A 21,452-nucleotide genomic window follows, 5' to 3' on the forward strand; every position below is an offset into this window, starting at 1 on the left:
CAGAAAAAGGTTCACCTTCTCAACGAGCAGCTGTTGGAATATGAGGTGGACCCCCTGTTGGAGACCTCTTGGGAGGAGGAGGGGAACCCTTCGGGAGAGGAGTCGTTCTCCGATTAAGCTTTGGGTTTCCTTGTTTGTCTGCATGCCTATCCCTTTCTTTGTCGGGGATTTCTGAGGCCTGCGTACCCTGTGCTGTGTTTTCTTGTTTCCCTTTCTCTTTTGTAGGCCTGTGGGCCAGGAGGATGTGAATGGATGATCTTTATGAATTGGTGCCGTGTCCCTTTATGCTGTTTTTTTTTTTTTTTTTTTTTTTTGCATTTGTTTGATAGGGATTATCTTTGTTGTAAGGAATTGCGACGTTCTGACGGAGCTTGCGAGGGGTTCCGAGCCTTTCTCTGGTGCTTTTAATCTCGTTTGCTCATTGTGCTTGCGTACCGTGGCCTTCGCATCTGGGCTCCGGGCCTCGTCCTTTTCTCCTTTTTTTTTGTGTAGGTCTGCGCTCCGGGCCCCGAACCTGCATGGGGTCAGGATAGCGGTGCTTGTCGACTTCGTATGGTCTTGTCGTTTCCCCTCCCTTTCTTTATGGGGTTTAAGCTTTATATAGGTGTGGGGGGCGATACGCGGCGTGTTTTGGGAATAACGCCGCCTTTATATCTCTTCATGATACTACTTTTAGTTGATTGATTGGCCTCGGGGAGCGGGCTTGCTTGCCTTGCCAGAGAACATTGTGTCTAGGGCATTTATGGGAGCTTTGGGGTTTGAGAGGACGTGCTGTCTCGTCCGACGGTTCTTTCCCAAGGAGTTGCCATTCAGCGGCGCCGCTGGATCATTCAATAGGAAACGAGCACGCGGATGGCTATCGCTTCGTTTTCCTACCCTAGGGTTCCCCCTAGGGTTTTATAAGGGGTGAGCTCTCTTGCAGATTGTCTTTGTCCTCCATTTTTTTGCTTTCTTCCGGCCTTTCTTTGCCAGAGATGTCGTCGTCTTTCCAGGGTCTATCCATCAGTGGTGGGGGGAGAGTCGCTACCGAGGGGAGTCCTCCCAGCAGTCCCGAGGGTAACCCCGACGGGTTGGGGCCCCTGCAGGCGTTTCCTGAGAGGAATCCGCCTCCAGGGTTTTCCCCGCGTTCTCCTCTTCTTCCGTTTCACGAGAGGGAGTCCCATGAAGCTTTTGTCCATCGCCACCGGTCTTTTTTCTCCCATGTCTATCGTAGGAAGATGGCGGTTTGCAGTCGGATGATTGACATGGAGAGGGAGATTGCGGCCTTGCGGGCGGAGAATGAGCTGTTGAGGAATCGGGTGCGCTGGTTAAATGACAAGGCCCGGTTCGCTGAGAATCGCCGCTGGGGGAGCTCTTCGGAGGGGGAGCAGAGTGATAGGGAGCTCTCTGATGTGGAGAACTCTTTCAGCGACCAATCGCTCTGAGTAGGAGGAGTAGGATTTCGGAGGGAGTTTCTTCCTTTCTTTTTTTTGTTAGGGGCCTTGGGAGTTCAGGCCTGTATGCCTTATGTCTTTATTCCCCCCTCTCTTGTAGGCCCGTGGGCCAGAAGGAAGTAGTTTATGAATGGCTCTCTTTATTTTTGTTTCCTTTGTCCATTTGTTACAATCTTATATCTTATGTTTGCCTTCTTCTTGCGTGTTTTTATCATCGAACGTTGTTTTTTCCATCTTGTGGAGATGTATGCCGGACCCTTGTGACGGGTTCCGAGCCCTTTCCTTATGAATGTGGATTTTTTCCATCTTGTGGAGATGTATGCCGGACCATTGTGACGGGTTCCGAGCCCTTTCCTTATGAACGTGGTTTTTTCCATCTTGTGGGGATGTATGCCGGACCCTTTTGATGGGTTCCGAGCCCTTTCCTTATGAACGTGGTTTTTTCCATCTTGTGGAGATGTATGCCGGACCCTTGTGACGGGTTCCGAGCCTTTTGTCATCGAACGTGGCGAGGGTCTATGGATGGCTTGCTGGGGAAGTTACTTTGTGGGTAGGGGTAGAGACGTCCTTTCCGTATGGCGCTTCGACTTATGGCGGTTCCCTTGGGTTTCCCAATCGGCGCCACGTGTTCGTGTCCCATCGGATTTAGAAAGGGCGGGAGTTGAAACGACGCGTGTCTAAACCCTAGCCCTTTTAAAGCCTTTTTGGGGATTTCATTCTTTACTTTATTGCTTCGTCTTCCTCGGGTGAACGGGTTTTCCTCCGCGGCGGTTTTTTCACGCGTTGCTTATTCACCAAACTTCTTCCGGTGAGTTCCGTATCTTTTATTTTATCCGCGATTTGATAGTTTACGATGTCTGTTGCGACTGTACCTCAGAGCCCTTCTTCTGAGTCGGTGGAGGTGGTGGAGAGGGCTCTGCCAAGAAAAAGGAGGCGGTTATCTTTAGAGGGTGGGGGCGTCGCCTCTGAGGATGTACAGCAGCCCACGGAGTTGAGAGATAGCTCCGGGGCCTCTGGGTCATCGGTGGGGGCCGCTCCCTCGGAATCTCTGGCTCGAGTTTTTTCTGCTTGTGAGGCGGAGGTTGGGGATAGTCGGTCTGGTGCCGTTATTTGCCCCGGTCGGGTGGCGTGTTTCAGGAACACTTTGGGAGAAGGGGCGGCGGAGAAAATTAGGAGGGAGTTCCACATTCCCGATGATTATGGGATTAGGGTTCCTTCCTTTGTAGAGAGTGTTTGTGGGGGTACCACTGAGGAAGAGGTAGCTTTCTACGTGGAGGCTTTTCGGGCGGGGGTTAGGTTCCCGCTCTTGGGTATTATAGTAGAGGCCCTTGAGTTTTACCGGGTGGCTCCTTCCTAACTGGCGCCTAATAGTTGGTGTACTCTCTTGGCCTTTGTGGCTAAGGCGGGCCTTCACAGGGTTCAACCTACCCTTCCGCTGCTCCGGGCCTGTGTTGCCCTTAGCCCCTTAGTGAAGGGGGAGGACAGCTGGCTATATCTGACCCAGCGTCCTCGGGTGAAAATGGCGGCGAATTTGCCTTCCTCCATCAAAGGGTGGAAGGAGGAGTATGTGTTCATCACCCCTCCGTTGGACGCTGGCTGGGGCTTTCCTCACTCTTGGAGGCGCTCTGTTGAGTGGCAAGTTTGACTTGGGGAAGCTCGCCTCCGGGGAGGCTATCGATGTTTCCGAGTTCAAATGGGAGAGGAGCTTGAAGAGGCTTGGCTTGCTGGGAGCTGTGGAGAAGAGGGCCCGTTGTACGGGCGAGGGAATGGGGGAGAGTTTCGCCAGTCCTCGTGGTGAGCCCCTCCCCTCCTTCTCTCTCTCTCTGTTTCTCCTAATTTTTTTGTTTTGGTTGCTTTCCCTCGTTCTGAGCAGTTGTTGTTTTCCCGTTTTTTTTTTGGCAGGAGGTATGTCTTCTTCCGGTGATTCTAGGAAGAGAAAAGGGGTAGCGGTGGTGACGAAGGGTCTGACGAGTCAGAAGAAGATCCCTTCCGATTTCATGGCCGCGGCCAGGTTGGGCCGATCACAGGCAAAACTTGCGGCATCTGTGCCTTCTAGCCCCCCTGTTCGAGCGGTCGGAGAAAAGGGGGCGGCTAGGCTTTTTCCTTCGGAGTCGGAGCCGTCCGCCAAGAGGGCTGCCTCTTTTGGCGCTCGACAGGGGGATGTTGTTCGTGTGGCGCGTCCTCCTGTCTTTGCGGAGGACGTGCCAAGTCGAATGGAGGGGGCGGTTATGATCAAACTTCTTCTGGAAAGAGTGGTGCTTCCTCCGCAGAGCTTCCAGGTGCGAGGAGAGCTGTTTAAGCCTGACTGGAAGATCGGTGTTGAGGATAGCGTTCTTGCGAATCCCCGGGTTGGGGTGGAGCCGGGGGTGACGACCGCCCTTCCTGGCGACGAGGCTGAGTTGGAGGGCTATGATCGCAGGGCCCTTGGGGCTCAGTATTTTCAATCAACATCTTGCGTAAGTACCGGGCGGCCGGTTTTCTGTTTGTACGTTTCTCTTTTTGTCATTTGGTGGACGCACGTCGGAAATTTTCTGATAGGTTGCTTTTGCAGTCCCAGAGCTACGCCAGGAGGATAGTGCAGTGCCTACTCGAGGATGAGGCTGAGATAAGTGCCTTTGTGGAGCAAAACCGGCGGCTAAGTGAGGATTTGGACAGAGCCCGGGCGGAGAGAGCGACATTTGATGATACTGTCGCTCAGCTTCGGGAAGACCTCCGGAAAACCATGGAGGGGAGAAGTCGTGCGTCAGACAAATTGGCGGTGGCCCGGCGGACGCACGGCCGGGAGCTGGCGAAGGCGCGGGAGGAGTGGCGTGGCTCAGAGGAGTTCCTTAAGGCTGCGGCTGCGTTCAGCGTGGATGTTGAGATTGATGCTTTTGCTGAATGCCGGCGGCGTGTCCATGAGGTTGATCCTTCCTTTCCCCTGGACAAACTGATGCACGAGGCTGAGGCCGATCCTCCGTCGGTACCAGCAAAAGCACCGGAGCTGGTCGATGAGGAGGTGGCTGCTCTGGTGGATCCTGTAGTTACCGAGACCTCTGAGGGGGCTTAGTGATGCCAGGATGTCTTTTTGGGTCTTATATTTTACCTTTTCTTGTGGGTCTGTAATAACTTTTGAATTCTGCTTCTTCTTCTCTTCTTTTCTGCTTTCTTTTTTTTTTCTTTATATACACGGTGCGCTCCAGGTTATTCGAGCCTTTTGAATTTTAATCTGATCATCGAGAATGTTCCTGGTGCACCCCGTGGGGTGTCTTTTTTTGCGGAAGGACTATCTTCCCCTCGAGTGATCAGTTCGGGGTTAATGGGTCCCGCCTGCCCTTTTAGGGGGAGGTCTTTTCTTCATGGGGAGTGTTTTAGGGTATTCTCGGGGGGATCGGCCCCGATGCTACCTCTGTCTCGCTCCTTGTCTTCTTTCGGGTCCCTCGTTTATCATGGGCCGGAAAGTGGAGATACGTATGCTTTAAGTAGAAACGCTATTCCATTGATTCGTTTAAGGAGAAAAGATACATCTTTGCCTCTAAAGACACAAAAAGAAACAAACAAACATTCGTCATGCTTTTAAAGAAAAACACGGAGCTTACCCTGTTCTTTTACTGGTAAAATTCTCGGAGGTTGTCCATGCTCCAACTTCGAGGGACTGGGGTCCCGTCGAGACGTTCTAGCTGGTAGGCCCCGGGGCGGAGTGCTCGAACGACCCTGTAGGGTCCTTCCCATTTAGGTGCGAGTTTTCTGGTGTTGCGGGGGTCGGATACCGCCGTACGCCGTAGTACGAGGTCTCCGGGTTTTACCGAGCGCTTTCTTACCCGGGCGTTGTAGTACCGTGCCACCTTTTGCTGGTAGGAGGCGGTTCGGAGAAGGGCTTGGTCTCTTTTTTCGAGCACGAGATCGAGGGTGTTCCGGAGGAGCTCGGAATTTCCCTGTTCGTCATAATTCGCGGTGCGGAAGCTGGGGAGGCCAATTTCCAACGGGATGACCGCTTCGGCCCCGAAGGTTAAACTAAAAGGGGATTCTCCAGTCGCGGTTTGCGGCGTCGTTCGATAGGCCCAAAGGACGCTAGGTAGCGCTTCTACCCAGTTTTTCCCAGCTTCTCCTAATCGCTTCTTGAGGCTCTGAAGCAAGATCCTGTTAGTTACCTCTACCTGCCCATTAGCCTGTGGGTGCGCTACGGAGGCAAAACGGTGTTCGATGCTTAAGTTATCGCAGAATTTGCCAAATTCGGCGCTTGCGAACTGGGGACCGTTGTCCGTTACAAGTATCTTTGGAATGCCGAAGCGGCAAACCACGTCGTGGTAGAAGAACCTCTCTGTTGCTTTCGAATTGGGTTTTGCCACGGCTTTGACTTCGACCCATTTGGTGAAGTAGTCGATGGCGACGTACAACATGGTATGCCCCCCGGGGGCTTTCGGGAAGGGTCCGAGTAGATCCATGCCCCAGATGGCGAAAGGCAGGGTCCTGCTATCGTGGTGTATGGTGTGGCCGGTTGGTGGGGGGTGGTTGCGTACCTTTGGCATGGGCTGCATTTTTTGACGAACTCCTTGGCGTCCCTGAGGATCGTAGGCCAGAAGTAGCCGTGCCCTACGATTTTCTGAACCAGGGTCCTTCCGCCCCCGTGGTCTCTGCAGATCCCTTCATGTACTTCTCGCAGGGCGTAGTCTGATTCGGAGGGCACCAGGCATCGGAGGTACGGCCATGTGTATGACCGTTTGTAGAGCCTGGGTCCGTGGAGCATGTAGTGGGCGGCTCTTGCAGTTAGGCGCCGGGCTTCCAGCTTATCTGCGGGTAGTATACCGTCTTTCAGGTATCGTATGATGGGGTCCATCCAGTTTGGTCCAGGTGGGATTTTCAAGACTTGCACCTCGTCGATGCTGGGGTGGGGCAGTATTTCTGTGAGCACGGTACCGAAGTCATGGGTCTCTTCGGTGGCCATCCTTGATAACGCATCTGCTCGGTTGTTCATGTCCCGTGGTACTTGGAGGATCTCTACCTCGCCCATTCCCTGCAGCTTTTCTTTTACCCTCTGGAGGTATCTCTTCATTCTGGGGCCCTTGGCTTCGTATACGCCGTTCACTTGGTTGACGACGAGCTGGGAGTCGCTATGGACTTTTAACTTTCCTGCGCCGAGCTCCGCGGCTAGACTTAGTCCTGCCAGCAAGGCTTCGTATTCAGCCTCGTTGTTGGAGGCTTTGAAATCTAACCTGAGGGCGTATTCTAGTGTGAATCATTCTGGGCCGTGGAGGACCACCCCCGCCTCGTGCCCTTTTTGGCCTGCTGAGCCGTCAACGTGCAGGGTCCAATGAACCTCGTCGCTTTGTTCCGCCACGTTTTTGCTAGTCGTCTGTTTGGTGGGGCCGTCGCCATTTTCCGTTGTCGCTGGTTCCTCGGCCAGGGCCATGGATTCCACTATAAAGTCAGCGAGGGCCTGGGATTTAATGGCTGGTCTCGGGCGGACTTGTATGTCGAACTCTCCCAACTCGACGGCCCAACTGACCATCCTGCCTGAGGTCTCTGGTTTCTGGAGAATTTTCCTCAGGGGTTGGTCGGTGAGAAGCACAATGAGGTGGGCCTGGAAGTAGGGGCGGAGCTTTCGAGCGGCGCTGACGACTGCGAGGGCGAATTTCTCTATGTTTAGGTACCGGATTTCTACACCGTGGAGAGTCTTGCTCACGTAGTACACCAGGTGTTCCTTTTTGTCGCTTTGTTTGGCCAACACCGCACTCACTGCCGTGGGGCTGACGGCCAGGTACAAAAATAGCTCTTCCCCCGGCTCGGGTTTGGCGAGTACGGGCGGTGTCTGAAGGTATTGCTTCAAGGAGTTGAAGGCCTCTTGGCAGGCTGGGGTCCATTCGAACTCCCGTATGTTTTTTAATTGTTTGAAGAAGGGTTGGCATTTTTCTGCCGATTTGGGCATGAATCGGCCGAGGGCCGTGATTCGACCTGCGAGCCTCTGTACTTCTACTGCTATTGCCGGGGGTTCCATGTCTAGGATGGCTTGGATCTTTTCGGGGTTGGCCTCGATCCCTCTCTGACTGACCATGAACCCCAAGAATTTTCCGGAAGTTACCCCGAAGGCGCATTTCGCGGGGTTGAGCTTCATTCGGGCTCGTCGTAGGGCGCTGAAAGTTTCCTGAAGGTCGGAGATGTGTTTGGAGGCTTTCATACTTTTTACCAGCATATCGTCGACATACACCTCTAAGTTTCTTCCGATTTACGCTTGGAACAGCTTATTTACGAGCCGCTGGTAGGTGGCGTCCGCATTTTTTAAACCGAAGGGCATAACAGTATAGCAGTAGACGCCCTGATTGGTGATAAACGTCGTTTTCGGGATGTCAGGCTCGTGCATTTTGACCTGATTGTAGCCTGAGAACACATCCAAGAAGGTGAGAAGTTCGTGTCCGGATGTGGCGTCGATGAGTTGGTCTATGCGCAGCAGGGGGTAGGGGTCCTTTGGGCAGGCCCTGTTTAGGTCTGTGAAGTCTATACAGGCCCGCCAACCTCCACTAGCTTTCTTGACCATGACGACGTTTGACAGCCACTCGGGGTACCGGATTTCTCTGATGAACCCGGCTTGTAGTAGTTTTTCCACTTCGGCCTTTATGTGAGTTTGACGTTCTATCGCGAAGTTCCTTTTTTTCTGCCGGACAGGTTTAAGGGCTGGGTTCACATTTAACTTGTGAACGGCCAGTTCCTTGGGTATCCCGGGCATGTCCTTAGCGGACCAGGCGAACATGTCTTGGTTTGTTCTGAGGAAGTCGATCATTTGGTCTCGCAGGGGGCCTTTTAGGAGGGAGCTGATCCGGACTTGTCTCTCCGGCTGATCTTCGGCTAGGGGGATGGAGTCTAGCTCCTCGGCGAGCTCTCCTCTGATTGTGCGGGCCCGCTGCCGGGGATCTTCACTACCGATCGTGAAATTTTCGGCCGGGGCGTTGGTTCCTCTCAGGCTTGCGGCGTAGCACTGGCGTGCTACCATTTGCTGTCCCCGGACCTCCCCTACCCCGGTCGGAGTGGTAAATTTCATCTTGAGGTGGGGGGTGGAGACTACTGCTCCCAAATTTCTTAGAGCAGGGCGTCCAATGATGGCGCTGTAAGTGAATGGTATGTCTACGACCAGGAAGGTGGTCAAGATGGTTTTTTGGAGGGGGTACGTCCCGAAGGTTACGGGTAAGTCGATCTTGCCGTCGACCCGCATGGACGCATCGGAGAACCCGTAGATACAGTATTCCGCGGGTCCTAGCCTTTCTTTGCCCAGTTTCATTTCTTCGAAAGTCTCGAGGTGTAGCACGTTGACGGAGCTTCCTGTGTCCACCAGGATTTTTCCTATATCGAAGTTGGCGACGACCAGTCTGATGACAAGTGCATCGTCGTGCGGGACTTGTAGCCCGTCGAGGTCTTCGTTGGAGAAAGTGATGATCTGGTCTTGTAGGGGCGGATCCATTCAGGCCTTTTTGGAAGGCATATCCATGGAGAATATTCGTTCCGCGTATGCCCGCCGGCCGGCGGTTGTCGGCCCTCCCGCTGCTGGCCCGCCCGTGATGATATTGATTTTTCCGATAATGGTGGGCGGCTGTTCGAGGGCCTGCGGTTGCTCGGGGGGCTCCTCTTTCCGGGGGCGCTGGTGGCGGTATGCGTCGCGTCTGCTTCGGGATCGACGTCTCCTTCTTGAGCGATGCTTGCTAGGGGATCGATGTCGGCTTGTGGATCAGCGACGGTTGTTGGACCGACGTCCATTGGGTGATCGGTGCCTACCTCTGGGCTCATTGGAGGGATGCTGGACCTCGCGCGAGCTTTCGTCAGGACTTCTGAGATATTGATTTAGGTGCCCTTCTTCGGCCAACTTTTCCAGTTGGAGGCGGAGGTGGAAGCAATGGTCAGTTTCGTGGCCGTGGTCCCCGTGGAATTCGCAGAATTTTCGGGCGGACCTCTTCTTTGGGTCTGTGGCCATTCTCTTGGGGGGGTCAGGAGACCCTGATCCCTGATGGCCAGTAGAACGTGGGAGAGGGGGAACTTTAGCGGGGCGGTTCCCAGTCTCTCGAAGACGAGGACGGGGTTTCTGCCCCCTGCCTTTCGTCGGCACGTGGCCTTATGGCCCTTCGGCAGTCGTTTTTCCTTTCATCGGGGCCGGGCTGATTCTGTTCTCGAGCGCAGGCTTCTTCTGCTCCTACGAACTTATCAGCCTTGGATTCAAGTTCCTGTAGGTCCCGTGGTGGCTTGAGGGTGAGATGCAGCTTGAGATTCAGATCGGTGGTGGCATGCTTTAGTGTGGCGACCGCTATTTGGACGTCCATGTTAGAAAGTTGGGCTAATTCGGCGTTGAATTTCAACATGAAGTCTCTCAGGGTCTCGTTTCTTCCTTGTTGGAGGGCTAAGACGGCATCCGCTGGATCATGGCGGAGGCAGTTGTTGGCGAACCTTGCACTGAACTTCGTCCCAAATTCCTGGAAGGATACGATGGAGCCGGGCTCCAATCTCATGTACCAGTCGTTGGCAATTTTTCTCAGTAGGGACGCGAAGGCTCTGCACATGAATCCGTCCGACGCGCCTCGGAGCGTCATTACCCTTTTGAAGGTTTGGAGGAACTCGAGGGGGTCTGTGCTTCCATCGTACAGAGTGAAGCTGGAGAGGTCTATGCCTGCTTCTACGGGGGTTTTTAAGACCTCCAAGGTGAATGGGGATGCCGTCTCCCTTTCCCACTCATCGAGGATGCCGTGGGCGTAGGGTTTTTTCATTTCTAGTTTTACCTCCCGGATCTGTCTTTGTAGGTCAGCTATCGGGTCCACGCCGGGCGGTTGTGCTGAGGTTGCCACTTCTTCCGCCCGAGCCAGGGGCGGTTCCTGGAGGCGGGTAGCTTGGATAGGGGGAGCGCGGCTGTTTGTAGCCTGCCTCCCACTGTCCCGTTGGTATCGCCTAGTTGCGGGGCGCAGAGGGATATTTGCTGACGGGGACCGCGTCCGGCGAGTCGGTGCTCGCTTTCGCCGGGGATGGCGTTCCCCTGGTTGTTCCTCGTTGCCTTCGTCATAGGCCTCTGTCTGGTCCTGAGTTATCGGGGGCCTCTCTGAGGCCGGAGGAGGCAAGCGTTGGAGTAGTTCTTGGCGAAGTTCGTTGAACATCTCCATGGTGGGGACCATCTGCGGCGTGCTAGAGGAGGGTTGGTGTCGGCCCGAGGGCGGTGAGTTGGGTTCTTGGGAGGTTGAGGTGCTGGTTTGTGCGCGTTGAGCCTGGCTTCGGGTCATTACCCCTATTTCTTGCTGTTGGGTGTGCTTTCTCATCGCCATAAGGCGTTCAGTACTCGACGAGTCCCACGGATGGCGCCAATATGATGGCGTCTGAATCCAGGTCTGCGATCGCGTGGTCAGTAGAGGGCCTCCGCGGGGTCTGCAATTACAAACAAAGGGGGTCAGGGGGTCCGGGGTGGGTCCCGGACGACCACTTCGACACCCAAGTCAGATCCTTCGACCAATCAATATAAAGAACAGCGAGAGGGGGAAGGGAGTTTCGATCAGGGTTACCAGGGGCAGCATGCGGGCTCTTTTCTGGGTGTGTGAGTGAGTGGGTCGGAGGGGACTAGCATGGAGAGTAGGATTGGGTTCCTAGCCTCCTCTGTTGTTGCCTCGCCTCTTTTTCCGGTGTCCGGAGTGGAGAATGGGTAAAGTCCTCTTTTCAGCGAAAGGGCCTCCTACTGTTCTTCCTTTTCCTCCCTTTTAAAGGGAGGCGCGTGACCCCTTTCATCATTATGGAGAAAAAACCTTCTTTCGCAGGATTGGGCTATCGTCCTGCTTTGCCGGCGCGCATGGCTTTGGCGGTCATTTCCTTCCATAATTTGTGATGATGAGGCTTGGGCGGCGAGAGGGCGACACGTGTCGTGAATGTGTGGTCTTTGCCGTTTTCCAACGCCATTCTTCATGATGGTTGGGCTCTGCTCGTGCATGGATGACATGTGGCGATACCTGGGAGCGTAGCCGTATTTGTGCCCCATCAATTATGTCTTAGATAATACTTTCATAAGTCATTTAGTAGCCTTATCATTGCATAGGGCGATGAAGGCGCTAGCCCAAGCCCATCCTTAAGGGACTTGCTAAGTCCAAATAACGGTTTCCCCTCTCATTTAGAAGACTATCTAAGTCTTTTAGGCATGTATCTTGGATATTTTGATTCTCCTTTTCATTGCAAGCGCAATGAAAGAGTCATCTAGAGCCCACCAATTTTTAAAGAGACAAGCTATATCTCAGTAAAAAAGTCAAATTATTTGGAGACAAGCTTTGTCTCATTAGCACCTCCTTCTTAGAACTTCTAATTTCAGAGTCAGTCCTTAGCATAGGAGGCTGTCCTTAGCTAGAGAGTCAGTCCTTCTTTCAGGAGTCAATCCTATCATCATAGGGGTTAGGATTCTATCCAACCTCTCATCAAGTCATTTTATCCGATCTTGCAAGGTATAGGATGCTGTCCAATCCTTGTAGAGTGGTGATTCTGTCGTTTTTCCCCCGCAAAGCATAGGATACTGTCCAACCTTTGCGGGATATCAAGAGTCTATCCTAACCTTATGATGATAGGATTCTGTCCTCTTGTGTCAAAAATTCAAAAACACTTGAAAAATATCTAAAAAATCCAAAAATCTCAAAAGTCTTGAGTCTTAGAGTAGTTAGGAAATTCTGTTTCCGAACTACGTTAGCTTGATCCTCTTCCACGAGGTACGTAGCGCAGCTTGGGATCTTTATCCCAAGTCCAGCCAAACCTTTAAAAATAAGCATTTCAAATTCTCCAAAAATACAAAAAACTCTTCAAAACCTTTTCAAAAAGATCTTCCCCTAGAGTTAGGAGTCTGTCCTAGATATTTGGGGTGTTTTAGAGTTAGGAGGCTGTCCTGATTTCTATTGATATGGTGTGTCTTGTCGTGTGAGTGTCCCTAGAGTGAGGAGGCCTCGAGTCGATCGGTTAGACATTTAGTCGAACCGATGGCTAGACTAGGAAGCATATAGTCAGCCCATGGTTTTCTTTAGGATGCACAGCCTAGTTACACATAGAATGTAGGGCCCATCTGCATTAGCTTAAGGCTAATCAACTTGCATTAGTTAGGGCATATAGAGAGTCCTAAAAATTACAATTCACTTGAATTTAAGCAATCGTATAAAAAGCTTTAAAAAATCAGTCGAGTCTAGGATAGCGGTTCTAGATGGTTAGGCATCGTAGTTTAGAATAGGTCATCGAACTACGTTGACTCCGATTCTTCCTGAGGCAGGGATACGTAGAGCAGCTGGGATGGACGGCCATCTTGGTCTGAGTCAGGTCGTGCACTAGAGTTTTAGGATTTGTCTTGTCCAGTCAGGTATAGAGTTGATTTGTGTTGTGTGTTTCTGCTGTGTTTTCTTACTTTCATGTACAGATCCTATACCTTTAGCTGTAGCATGCCTGTGTTTGCACACCAGAACTTAGACACCAATTAGGTATGACATTCATAACCTAGTTATTCTCAGGTGACACTTCTTTCGTTTCTTTTATGTGTGTTTATTAATCATCTCCGAGACATGCATGATTAGATAGACGTCTTCTTGGAGATATTCGTTCCCATTTCATATGACCAGGTGCTTGCACTTGGGCGGACGAGGTGCTCTTCGGACCTTCCAAATTCGTAACCAGACACGAACCTTCTTTTTTATATCTCTAGTTATCCGTTGCAACAGAGCATAGTATGGGATCCATGGCCCACTTCCTTGGATGGCGACTCTTCTTTGTTTAAGCTACGCCTCGAATCCGGGCTAGTCCCCGAATCGAGAGGCATCTCACCATTTGTATCGCCACTCATGCTGTGAGGGGCACATCTTTTGAGAGTTCCTTAGTAGAGCTCTCCATTCACGTGGATGATCCTGAGACTAGCGTGGGGGCTCATCCCCCGCCTCTCTCGGATCGGGGTCCACACGTATCTGTTAGACACGGTAGAGCATCAACAGTTTCATTTTTGAATAGTTTACAAAACAGATCATGAGGGGATTCTATTCTTGAAGGTTTGATCCAGAGTCCCTCAGATGAGAGCTTTAGCAGGGTACACTAATCCTCAAATATGGGACAGAGTTCAAAAGGGCCAAATCAGAAAACATGAAGAACAGGATCTCAAAGTCCAGCAGATGCTTGAAGAAACTTCCAATTTATATCACGACTGTTCAAATGAGTGAATGAATTGATGAAATGATCAGCCATGTTTATCTTTGAATGCTCAGACGGAAGAACTCTAATGGTATCGGTTATCTAGTTGTCAGCAAAATATTCACCATAATCAGACCTGACACAAAGATAGGACGGGATAATGAGGGAATGAAGATAACTTGGAATAAACAAAGAATAGAGATAAACTTAACGATCAAACATAAGAAGGATACAATTGGCGACATCGAATGTTCCACTGATGATCAAAGATGATCAGAAACTCAGAAACGAGACCGCGGTCACAAAATGACAAAAGTAAATCATAGACCGGATCTAAATCTGAAAGATAGATATCAAAACTGTATGATCAAGGAGATCAACAATGATAGACTATGGCCATAGAGACAGTAGACAAACTGTCGACCATATCTAAAGACAAAACAAGCAAAAATTTGATTAATACATACGCAATATGAATGACACAACAAAAGAATGGATAAATGAGGTTTGAATCTGAAGGATAAAAATAGGTAAAATTTATCATCACTGGGTCAAGGAATAAACCGTAGCTATGAGTGTGACAAGTATAAGCCACTAGCCAAGTTTAGATCTGAGAGATGAATAGACATGATAGATTGATTCAAGCCAGGAATCTCTACTAGAAAGTAGCTCTTGATCTTATAATCAAGAGATATATGGACAAAATCTCAAAGAATAGAGCAAAAGATAGGCCACGACCATGAGAGGGGCAAGTAAAAGCCACTGGTCGGGCCTAGATATGAAAAACGGACTGATATGACTGATTAGATTAGATAAGGAAACCTCACTAAAGAGTAGGCCCCAATCTGATAATCAATATATACATATATACATATATATCCTAACCAGGGGCATCAGCCCTAAATATAATCCCGCAGAGTCAAGACACTTGACTCAAGACAGACATGTGAGTACACTAGGATTGCGTTGTAGCCATATAAGGTGAGCTACAATAATCTATGGATCGGACAAGGCTCCTAAGTCTAGGCTCCAACATGTATAAGCAACACATGTTCGTCTTTATATGAATGCAATATATATATATATATATATATATATATATATATATAAGCATATGCAGATCCTAATTGGGTTTCACTAAGTCAGCAAATATATCCATATACATAATATATGTAAAATGAAAGTAGGGCTCCGGACTCAATATATCGGGTACTATGCTTATGATCCATACTTAAAATGTATAACACAAGTACGCCTAGTGTTATACATAGTATGCTTCATTGCTCATCGGCTGCTGTAAACACAAGTATGCCTAGTGTTTACGGCTGCAGCACCGGCGCATAGCTTGGAAATAGATACAACAATCCCATCAGGGTAATGACATGCCATCTGGCATGTACTGTATCTATCCAATGGAGCCAATAATAATAAAATAATAAAAAAATAAAAATAAAAACATAATGATGTATGCTGTGCAGTGTGTGAATTCCTTATTTTAAACACCTATTTGGTGCCTCTGGATTCTAAGCGATTAAATTCTCATTTCACATGATTTTTGGCCAAAATTCTTCAAAATTAATTAAAATGGCATTATAACAGAGTTAGGCAATGTTCCAAGAACTCCCCAGCAGAATCGCCAGCCTGTGGACCACGATCCGAGAGAGGCAGGGGACGAGCCCCCACGAACAGTCTCTCTCTGCAATCATCCACGTGAATGGAGAGCTCTACCAAGGAACTCTCAAAAGAAGAATGCCTCTCACAGCATGAGTGGCGATAAAAGGGGAGATACCTCTCGATTCGGGGACTAGTCCGGATTCGAGACGTACCTTAAACAAAGAAGAGTCGCCATCCAAGGAAGTGGGCCCTAGATCCCATACTATGCTCTGTTGCAATGGATAACCAGAGATATGAAAGAAGGTTCGTGTCTGGTTACAAATTTGGAAGGTCCGAAGATGACGTCATTCGCCCAAGTGCAAACACCTGGTCTCTTATGCCATTTATTTATTGATTTTGAAGAGTTTTGGATGAAAGTCATATGAAAGGGGAACACATATCTCTGAGAAGACGTCTATCTAATCATGCATGTCTTAGTGAGGATTAATAAGCACACATAAAGAAATGAAATAAGTGTCACCTAAGAATAACTATGTTATGAATGTCATACCTAATTGGTGTCTAAGTTCTGGTGTGCAAACACATGCATGCTACAGCTAAATGTATATGATCTGTACATGAAAGTAAGAAAATACAACAAAACACACAACACAAATCAACTCTATACACGACTTAACAAGACGAATCCTAAAACTCTAATGCAATACTTGACTCGGACCAGAATGGACATCCACCCTCGCTGCTCTACGTATTCCGGCCTCGGGAAGAATCAGAATCAACCTAGTTCGATGACCTATTCTAAATTACGATGCCTAACCATCTAGAACCGCTATCCTAAACTCGATCCACTAGACTCAACTGATTCTTAAAGCTTTTTTATACAATTGCTTAAGTTCACGTGAATTGTAATTTTTAGGACTTCTATATGCCCTAACTAATGCAAGTTGATTAGCCTTAAGATAATACAGGTGGGCCCTACATCCTATGTGTAACTAGGCTGTGCATCCTAAAGAAAACCATGGGCTGACTATATGCTTCATAGTCTAGCCATCGGTTCGACTAAATGTCTAACCGACCAGGACTCGAGGCCTCCTAACTCTAGGGACACTCACACGACAAGACACAGCATATCAACACAAACAGGACAGCCTCCTAACTCTAAAACACCCCAAACATCTAAGACAGACTCATAACTCTAGGGGAAGATCTTTTTGAAAAGGTTTTGAAGAATTTTTGTATTTTTGGAAGGTTTGAAATATTTATTTTTAAAGGTTTGGCTGGACCTAGGATGTGGATCCCAAGCTGCACTACGTACCCTTTGGAAAGGGATCAAGCCAACGTAGTTCGGAAACAGACTTGCTAGTACGATCCTAAGACTCAAGACTATTGAGATTTTTGGATTTTTCAGATGTTTTGACTTTTTGAAATTTTTGAATGTTTTTAAGTTTTTGACACAAGAGGATAGAATCCTATCATCATAAGGGTAGGATAGACTCCTGATAACTCGCAAAGGTTGGACAGCATCCTATGCTTTGCGGGAAAATTGGACAGAATCACACCTCTGCAAGGGTTGGATAGCATCCTATACCTTGCAGGAGTGGATAAAAAAAATCACATGACTTGATGAGAGGTTGGACAGACTCCTAACCCTTATGATGATAGGACAGACTCTTGAAAGACTGATTCTTTAACTAAGGACAGACTCCTAGCTAAGGACTGACTCCGAGATTGATGACTCTAAGAGGGATGCTAATGAGACAAGGTATGTCTTCTAGAAGTTGAGGAGATAAAGAAGGGTACTAGTGAGACTGGGCAAGTCTCCTAGACACAGAGGTGAGATCCAAGTAACCTTATCATTGCCCTTGCAATGAATAAGTAAGGTCAAGGAAACTACAAGACCAAGTAGGTCTTCAACTAATAAAGGTATTCTACCTGAGGCTTGGATAAAATCTCTAAGGGGTAGGCTCTAAACAAAGCTTGTCTCCAAGAGAGGTATGCCTTACGAGACATAGTGTGTCTCCTAGTGGGGTTCTGGTTTCAAGGTTCTTATTTAAAAGACTGAGTTAGTCTTATAACCAAAAGAGGGGAGCGCTATCCTGACTGTGCAAGTCCTCTAAGGATGGGCTTAGGCTAACGCCTTCATCGCCCCTTTAGTGATAGAGTTACTTACGTTTAAAGTTATTGAGATATATGTATTCAAATCCTATGTCCATATCATTTATACACACACTAAAGTAGGAGCATACACTCAAATTATTCTTGAAACAGTTATACATGATCAGTTCTCATAAATGGTTGGTTTATTAAAAAGGAACAAGGGAAACAGTATTTCATTAGTGCTAATTTTTGCCATGTTATAACCCATATATCACATAGACATCAAAATATCATTATAGTTATCACAAGCTAATTTAAAGAAATCATGCAAGCTGAGACATATATTTATTTTAACTCTTTACAAAGGACTAAATATTTTTTATCATATATTACATATAGAACTAAAGCTTCAGGCCAATGGATGAGTGTCCCAACCTAAAATATATTTCTAGGACCTTACTCATTTATACAAATCTAGTTCAACTCCTCACAAAGAAAATGCATAAGAGTAACCTATGTATCTCCCACAAGCATTCATTGAAGACGTGAAAACACATTACATGATGCATTACTCCAAACAGAACATATTCAGACAATCAGAGCATTTTAAAGTTCTCTAAACACAATCACTTTAATCAATCAAATATGTTGGCTGATTCTCACCAATTGGCATTCATTTACTAGCATTATCACTGGATTTTTAAACAAAAGATAAATGATTTTATAACAGGCAATAACAATCATTCCTTCTAATTAATTATTATAAGCTTATGAAATAATATGAACTCAAATCATTGTTGAAAACTGTAACAACATAACTTTTAACAGATGTCCTAAAAATTGCTAAAAACCTGCAACTATATGCCACTGGCTGAACCTGATATAATGAATTTTGACAAATGCTTCTACCAAAATTTTTACTGTTATTGACATATGATGCCATTTTAACACCCCTGTACATAATGATACTATTACTATTTCCCCAAGGGCTGACGTTACCATCAACATATCCGCCTAAAAGAATGAAGGTTGTGGTTCAAGGTGACTAAAATGTGAGTCATCTTATGGGAGCCTTAGCAAATAGCAGTTGTACAATACCATGAATATCATCAAGACTCCCAAATTAATAGGTTGAGTTGAAGGACTTACAGGATTTTCCAAATCAAACCAATAACCACTCTCTGTTTCACTCTCACAAAGAAACACTAGCATTCTAATTTCCAATGCTCAATCTTGTCCCAATTGCATACTTGTACACAATTAACAAAATTTGCTACTTCAAGCACTTGACACATATAAGTAATAAACTATATAATTGTTGAACCATACAAGAATCAAACTTTACAAACACCTAACCGTATAGACACTAAGCTGTACAAGCATTGAGCTGAACATGAAGAGAATTTTATCTTTAAAAAATATACTAGAATGACTATCCTCAAGGAGAACAACACAGGATGAGAAAATGACATGAATGCTACTAGGTTTTGATAGCTGCCCCTATCTAGCTTGTCTTTTAATGTCTAAATGGGCTAACAAAAGATCCAATTAACCATCACAAGAGAGGGGTCCTCAAAAAGAGAAAATTCAAGTTGAAAAGAAGAAAGAAAAAAAACAAAAATTCTTATTGAGCTACTAGTATTGGGGCTACCATGAACATTACCAATGACAGAGGAGGGCTGCTATTGTATGACACTAAAGGTCAGCCTACTCAAACAGCCACAGGCATCACAATATCTAAACAATAATTCCATAACAGCCATTTAAACTGTTATTCTCATACCAATACGCAGTAGCACATCAACTAAAAAAACTATATTCAACAGACCTATTTCAAGTTGTCACCAAACAGTGCTGGAAATCTGAATTTTTGCATTTTTGGGGTACTTAAGCCCAGAATTAGCTGGAGATATCAACTAGAAAGTTGTAGATTTTTGTTTATAGATACAGATGCATATAAAATTTGTTAAATTTGGATAAGAATTGAGTGTGTTATGCTCATTTCAATTTTCTGCTGAAAATGTGGATTCAAATGGGTGTTTTCTTGTTGATCATGAGGAACAACTCGCATGGATAAAACTGATGTAACCAATCTGATTATTCTTTTAAACAAAACTTAATGATCCAAATACCAAGAAGAAAAGTAGTATAAAATGGGAATAGAATCTTAGAATTGAGTTCTAACTCTTTGACAGCTCTATGTTTGATTAAAAATGGGAACACCAAAATTTTCACCTACATAAATAAGAAAGAGGATAACAGGGTATCTTTCCCTTTTTTCCTCCTTTAAAAAAAAAAAAACAATAGAACCCTTACAAAACATAAGCGTCAAAGGGAATCCAAGACAACGGGAAATAATCAGTATCAATGAGCATAATTGTAGCTTGTGAAAGAAAATCCTAACTGAGCAAGGCTGACTATAATGAGGAACAAAAGATTGACTTGCTCACTTGTAAAACTCCTACTAGAAATTAAGCCTCGAAACACATACAAATACTCTAGTGAACAATGATCATGCTATAAGACTTTTCTTCAACAAAATTAGCACAAGAACTAAGGTTACAAGTTATAAATAAACATAGTCAGTATATTTATAAACCTACTCTCATTACATAATGACCCCTTAATAATATAAAGCCATAGAAACCAAATCTAAATAATATAATTGTGATAGTCATAGTTTAAAGGCTACCAGAACATGCAAGGTATCAAAACATAAGGATTTTTGAGCAAAACCTGAACAACATTATTTACCATGAATGAAATACTTACTTCCAAAATTTTCTATGATCAAAACAGGTCATATTTAGTACATTGGGCAACTTATCTTTTCCTCCTATCATTGACAAACATTAAGGACTACCAAAAAAATATATATTTAAACATTAGATTAAATTAAAAAAAAAAACATATGTTCACATACATTTATGAAAAACTTAGCTAACACTGACTCTAAACAGGTATGAAGGAGATAACTCCCATAACAATTTACCATTCCTCTAAAAATGAGTCAATGAAGACACAAATTCTAAATACATCATTCAGCATTTTTTCCTACCATCAATATGGCTAAATGAAGAAACAGATGACACTTGAATGTTGTGCATTATTTCAAGGAATAAATCTCGACAAAATCTGAGATGATCTACATTTCAAAATCATAATCGAACCAATGAACTTAGCAGATCTATGTATAAATTGGAAAATAAATCATCAAAAGAGTTTCAGAGGAACCTGAATAACAGATCATGAAATTTTTTTTAAAAAAATAAAAAATAAACTTACGAGTCTAGCATCATGAGGTAAAACAAATAAAACCAATTGAATTTATTATACTCAAAATGAGATAATTCTGGTTATTGGAAAATGAAAGAATACATCATAATAGATGAAATCATGTCATTGACTTAAAACCTAAAACCCTATATCAAGTTAAAATAAGGTATACCTGAAATTTATTCTAATTGATGAAAATAAAGGACATGGACTCAAGGAACAAAACCGTTATCAATGTACAAACCGATGGAAATAATGTCCACTTGATTTCTTTCTAACAAAAAATTAATCTGTTTCAATATAGCTATATGGAAATTTCAATTATCCTAAACAAGTATAAAAAATGTAAATTTATTTTTCTCAAGACACATTACTACAAAAAAAAATTCATCAATTCAACAATACTAGTAAAGAAACAGATTCTAGCAATTCAAAATGCATAAAACTTGAACCTTTTATCAGATAGAAAACAACAGAAAAGAGAAAAAGAAAAAAGAAACTGAGATTACCTCAATGATACAAACCTATCTTCTTCCTTGCTTTTAACTACCTCGATTTGCTTCAGATCTTTAAGGCATCAATCGAATAGCTCCTATTCCAATTGAAATTCCAGCAATACCCCTCAAGAAGTATAAACACAAAATCTACCTCTCATCTCTCTATTTAACATTTTAAATCTGAGATTTTAAGCACAAAATCAAGAGAAATGTAAGATCTAGTAATTGTAAAGCTAGATCTAAGGTTGTAAGGATTTATAACAAAGATGGGGATTCTGGCCGAAACTTGTGTTTTTACCGGAGTCTTGGCCGAAGAAACAACGATTTGATCGGAAAATATGGATTTTCTTGAGCTTTTCTCTCTTTCTAAGATTAGGTTTAGAAAATCCTAATTTTGAAAAAAACA

General features: G+C 45.9%; 1 protein-coding gene across 1 annotated transcript; it reads left to right on the top strand.

Annotated features, from left to right (window-relative positions):
- The first annotated feature begins 3,339 nt into the window (after positions 1 to 3,339).
- LOC143891860 (uncharacterized) lies at positions 3,340 to 4,648 on the top strand. Its single transcript, XM_077396365.1, has 2 exons — positions 3,340 to 3,889; positions 3,985 to 4,648. The coding sequence occupies exons 1-2, from the start codon at positions 3,341 to 3,343 to the stop codon at positions 4,480 to 4,482; spliced, it is 1,047 nt and encodes a 348-aa protein (XP_077252480.1). The 5' UTR covers position 3,340; the 3' UTR covers positions 4,483 to 4,648.
- Positions 4,649 to 21,452: the final 16,804 nt, after the last annotated feature.

Source organism: Tasmannia lanceolata, unplaced genomic scaffold (assembly GCF_043159265.1).
Source record: "Tasmannia lanceolata isolate RefF3 unplaced genomic scaffold, GAP_Taslan_0.1 ptg000015l, whole genome shotgun sequence".
In the NCBI taxonomy this organism is placed as follows: Eukaryota; Viridiplantae; Streptophyta; class Magnoliopsida; order Canellales; family Winteraceae; genus Tasmannia; species Tasmannia lanceolata.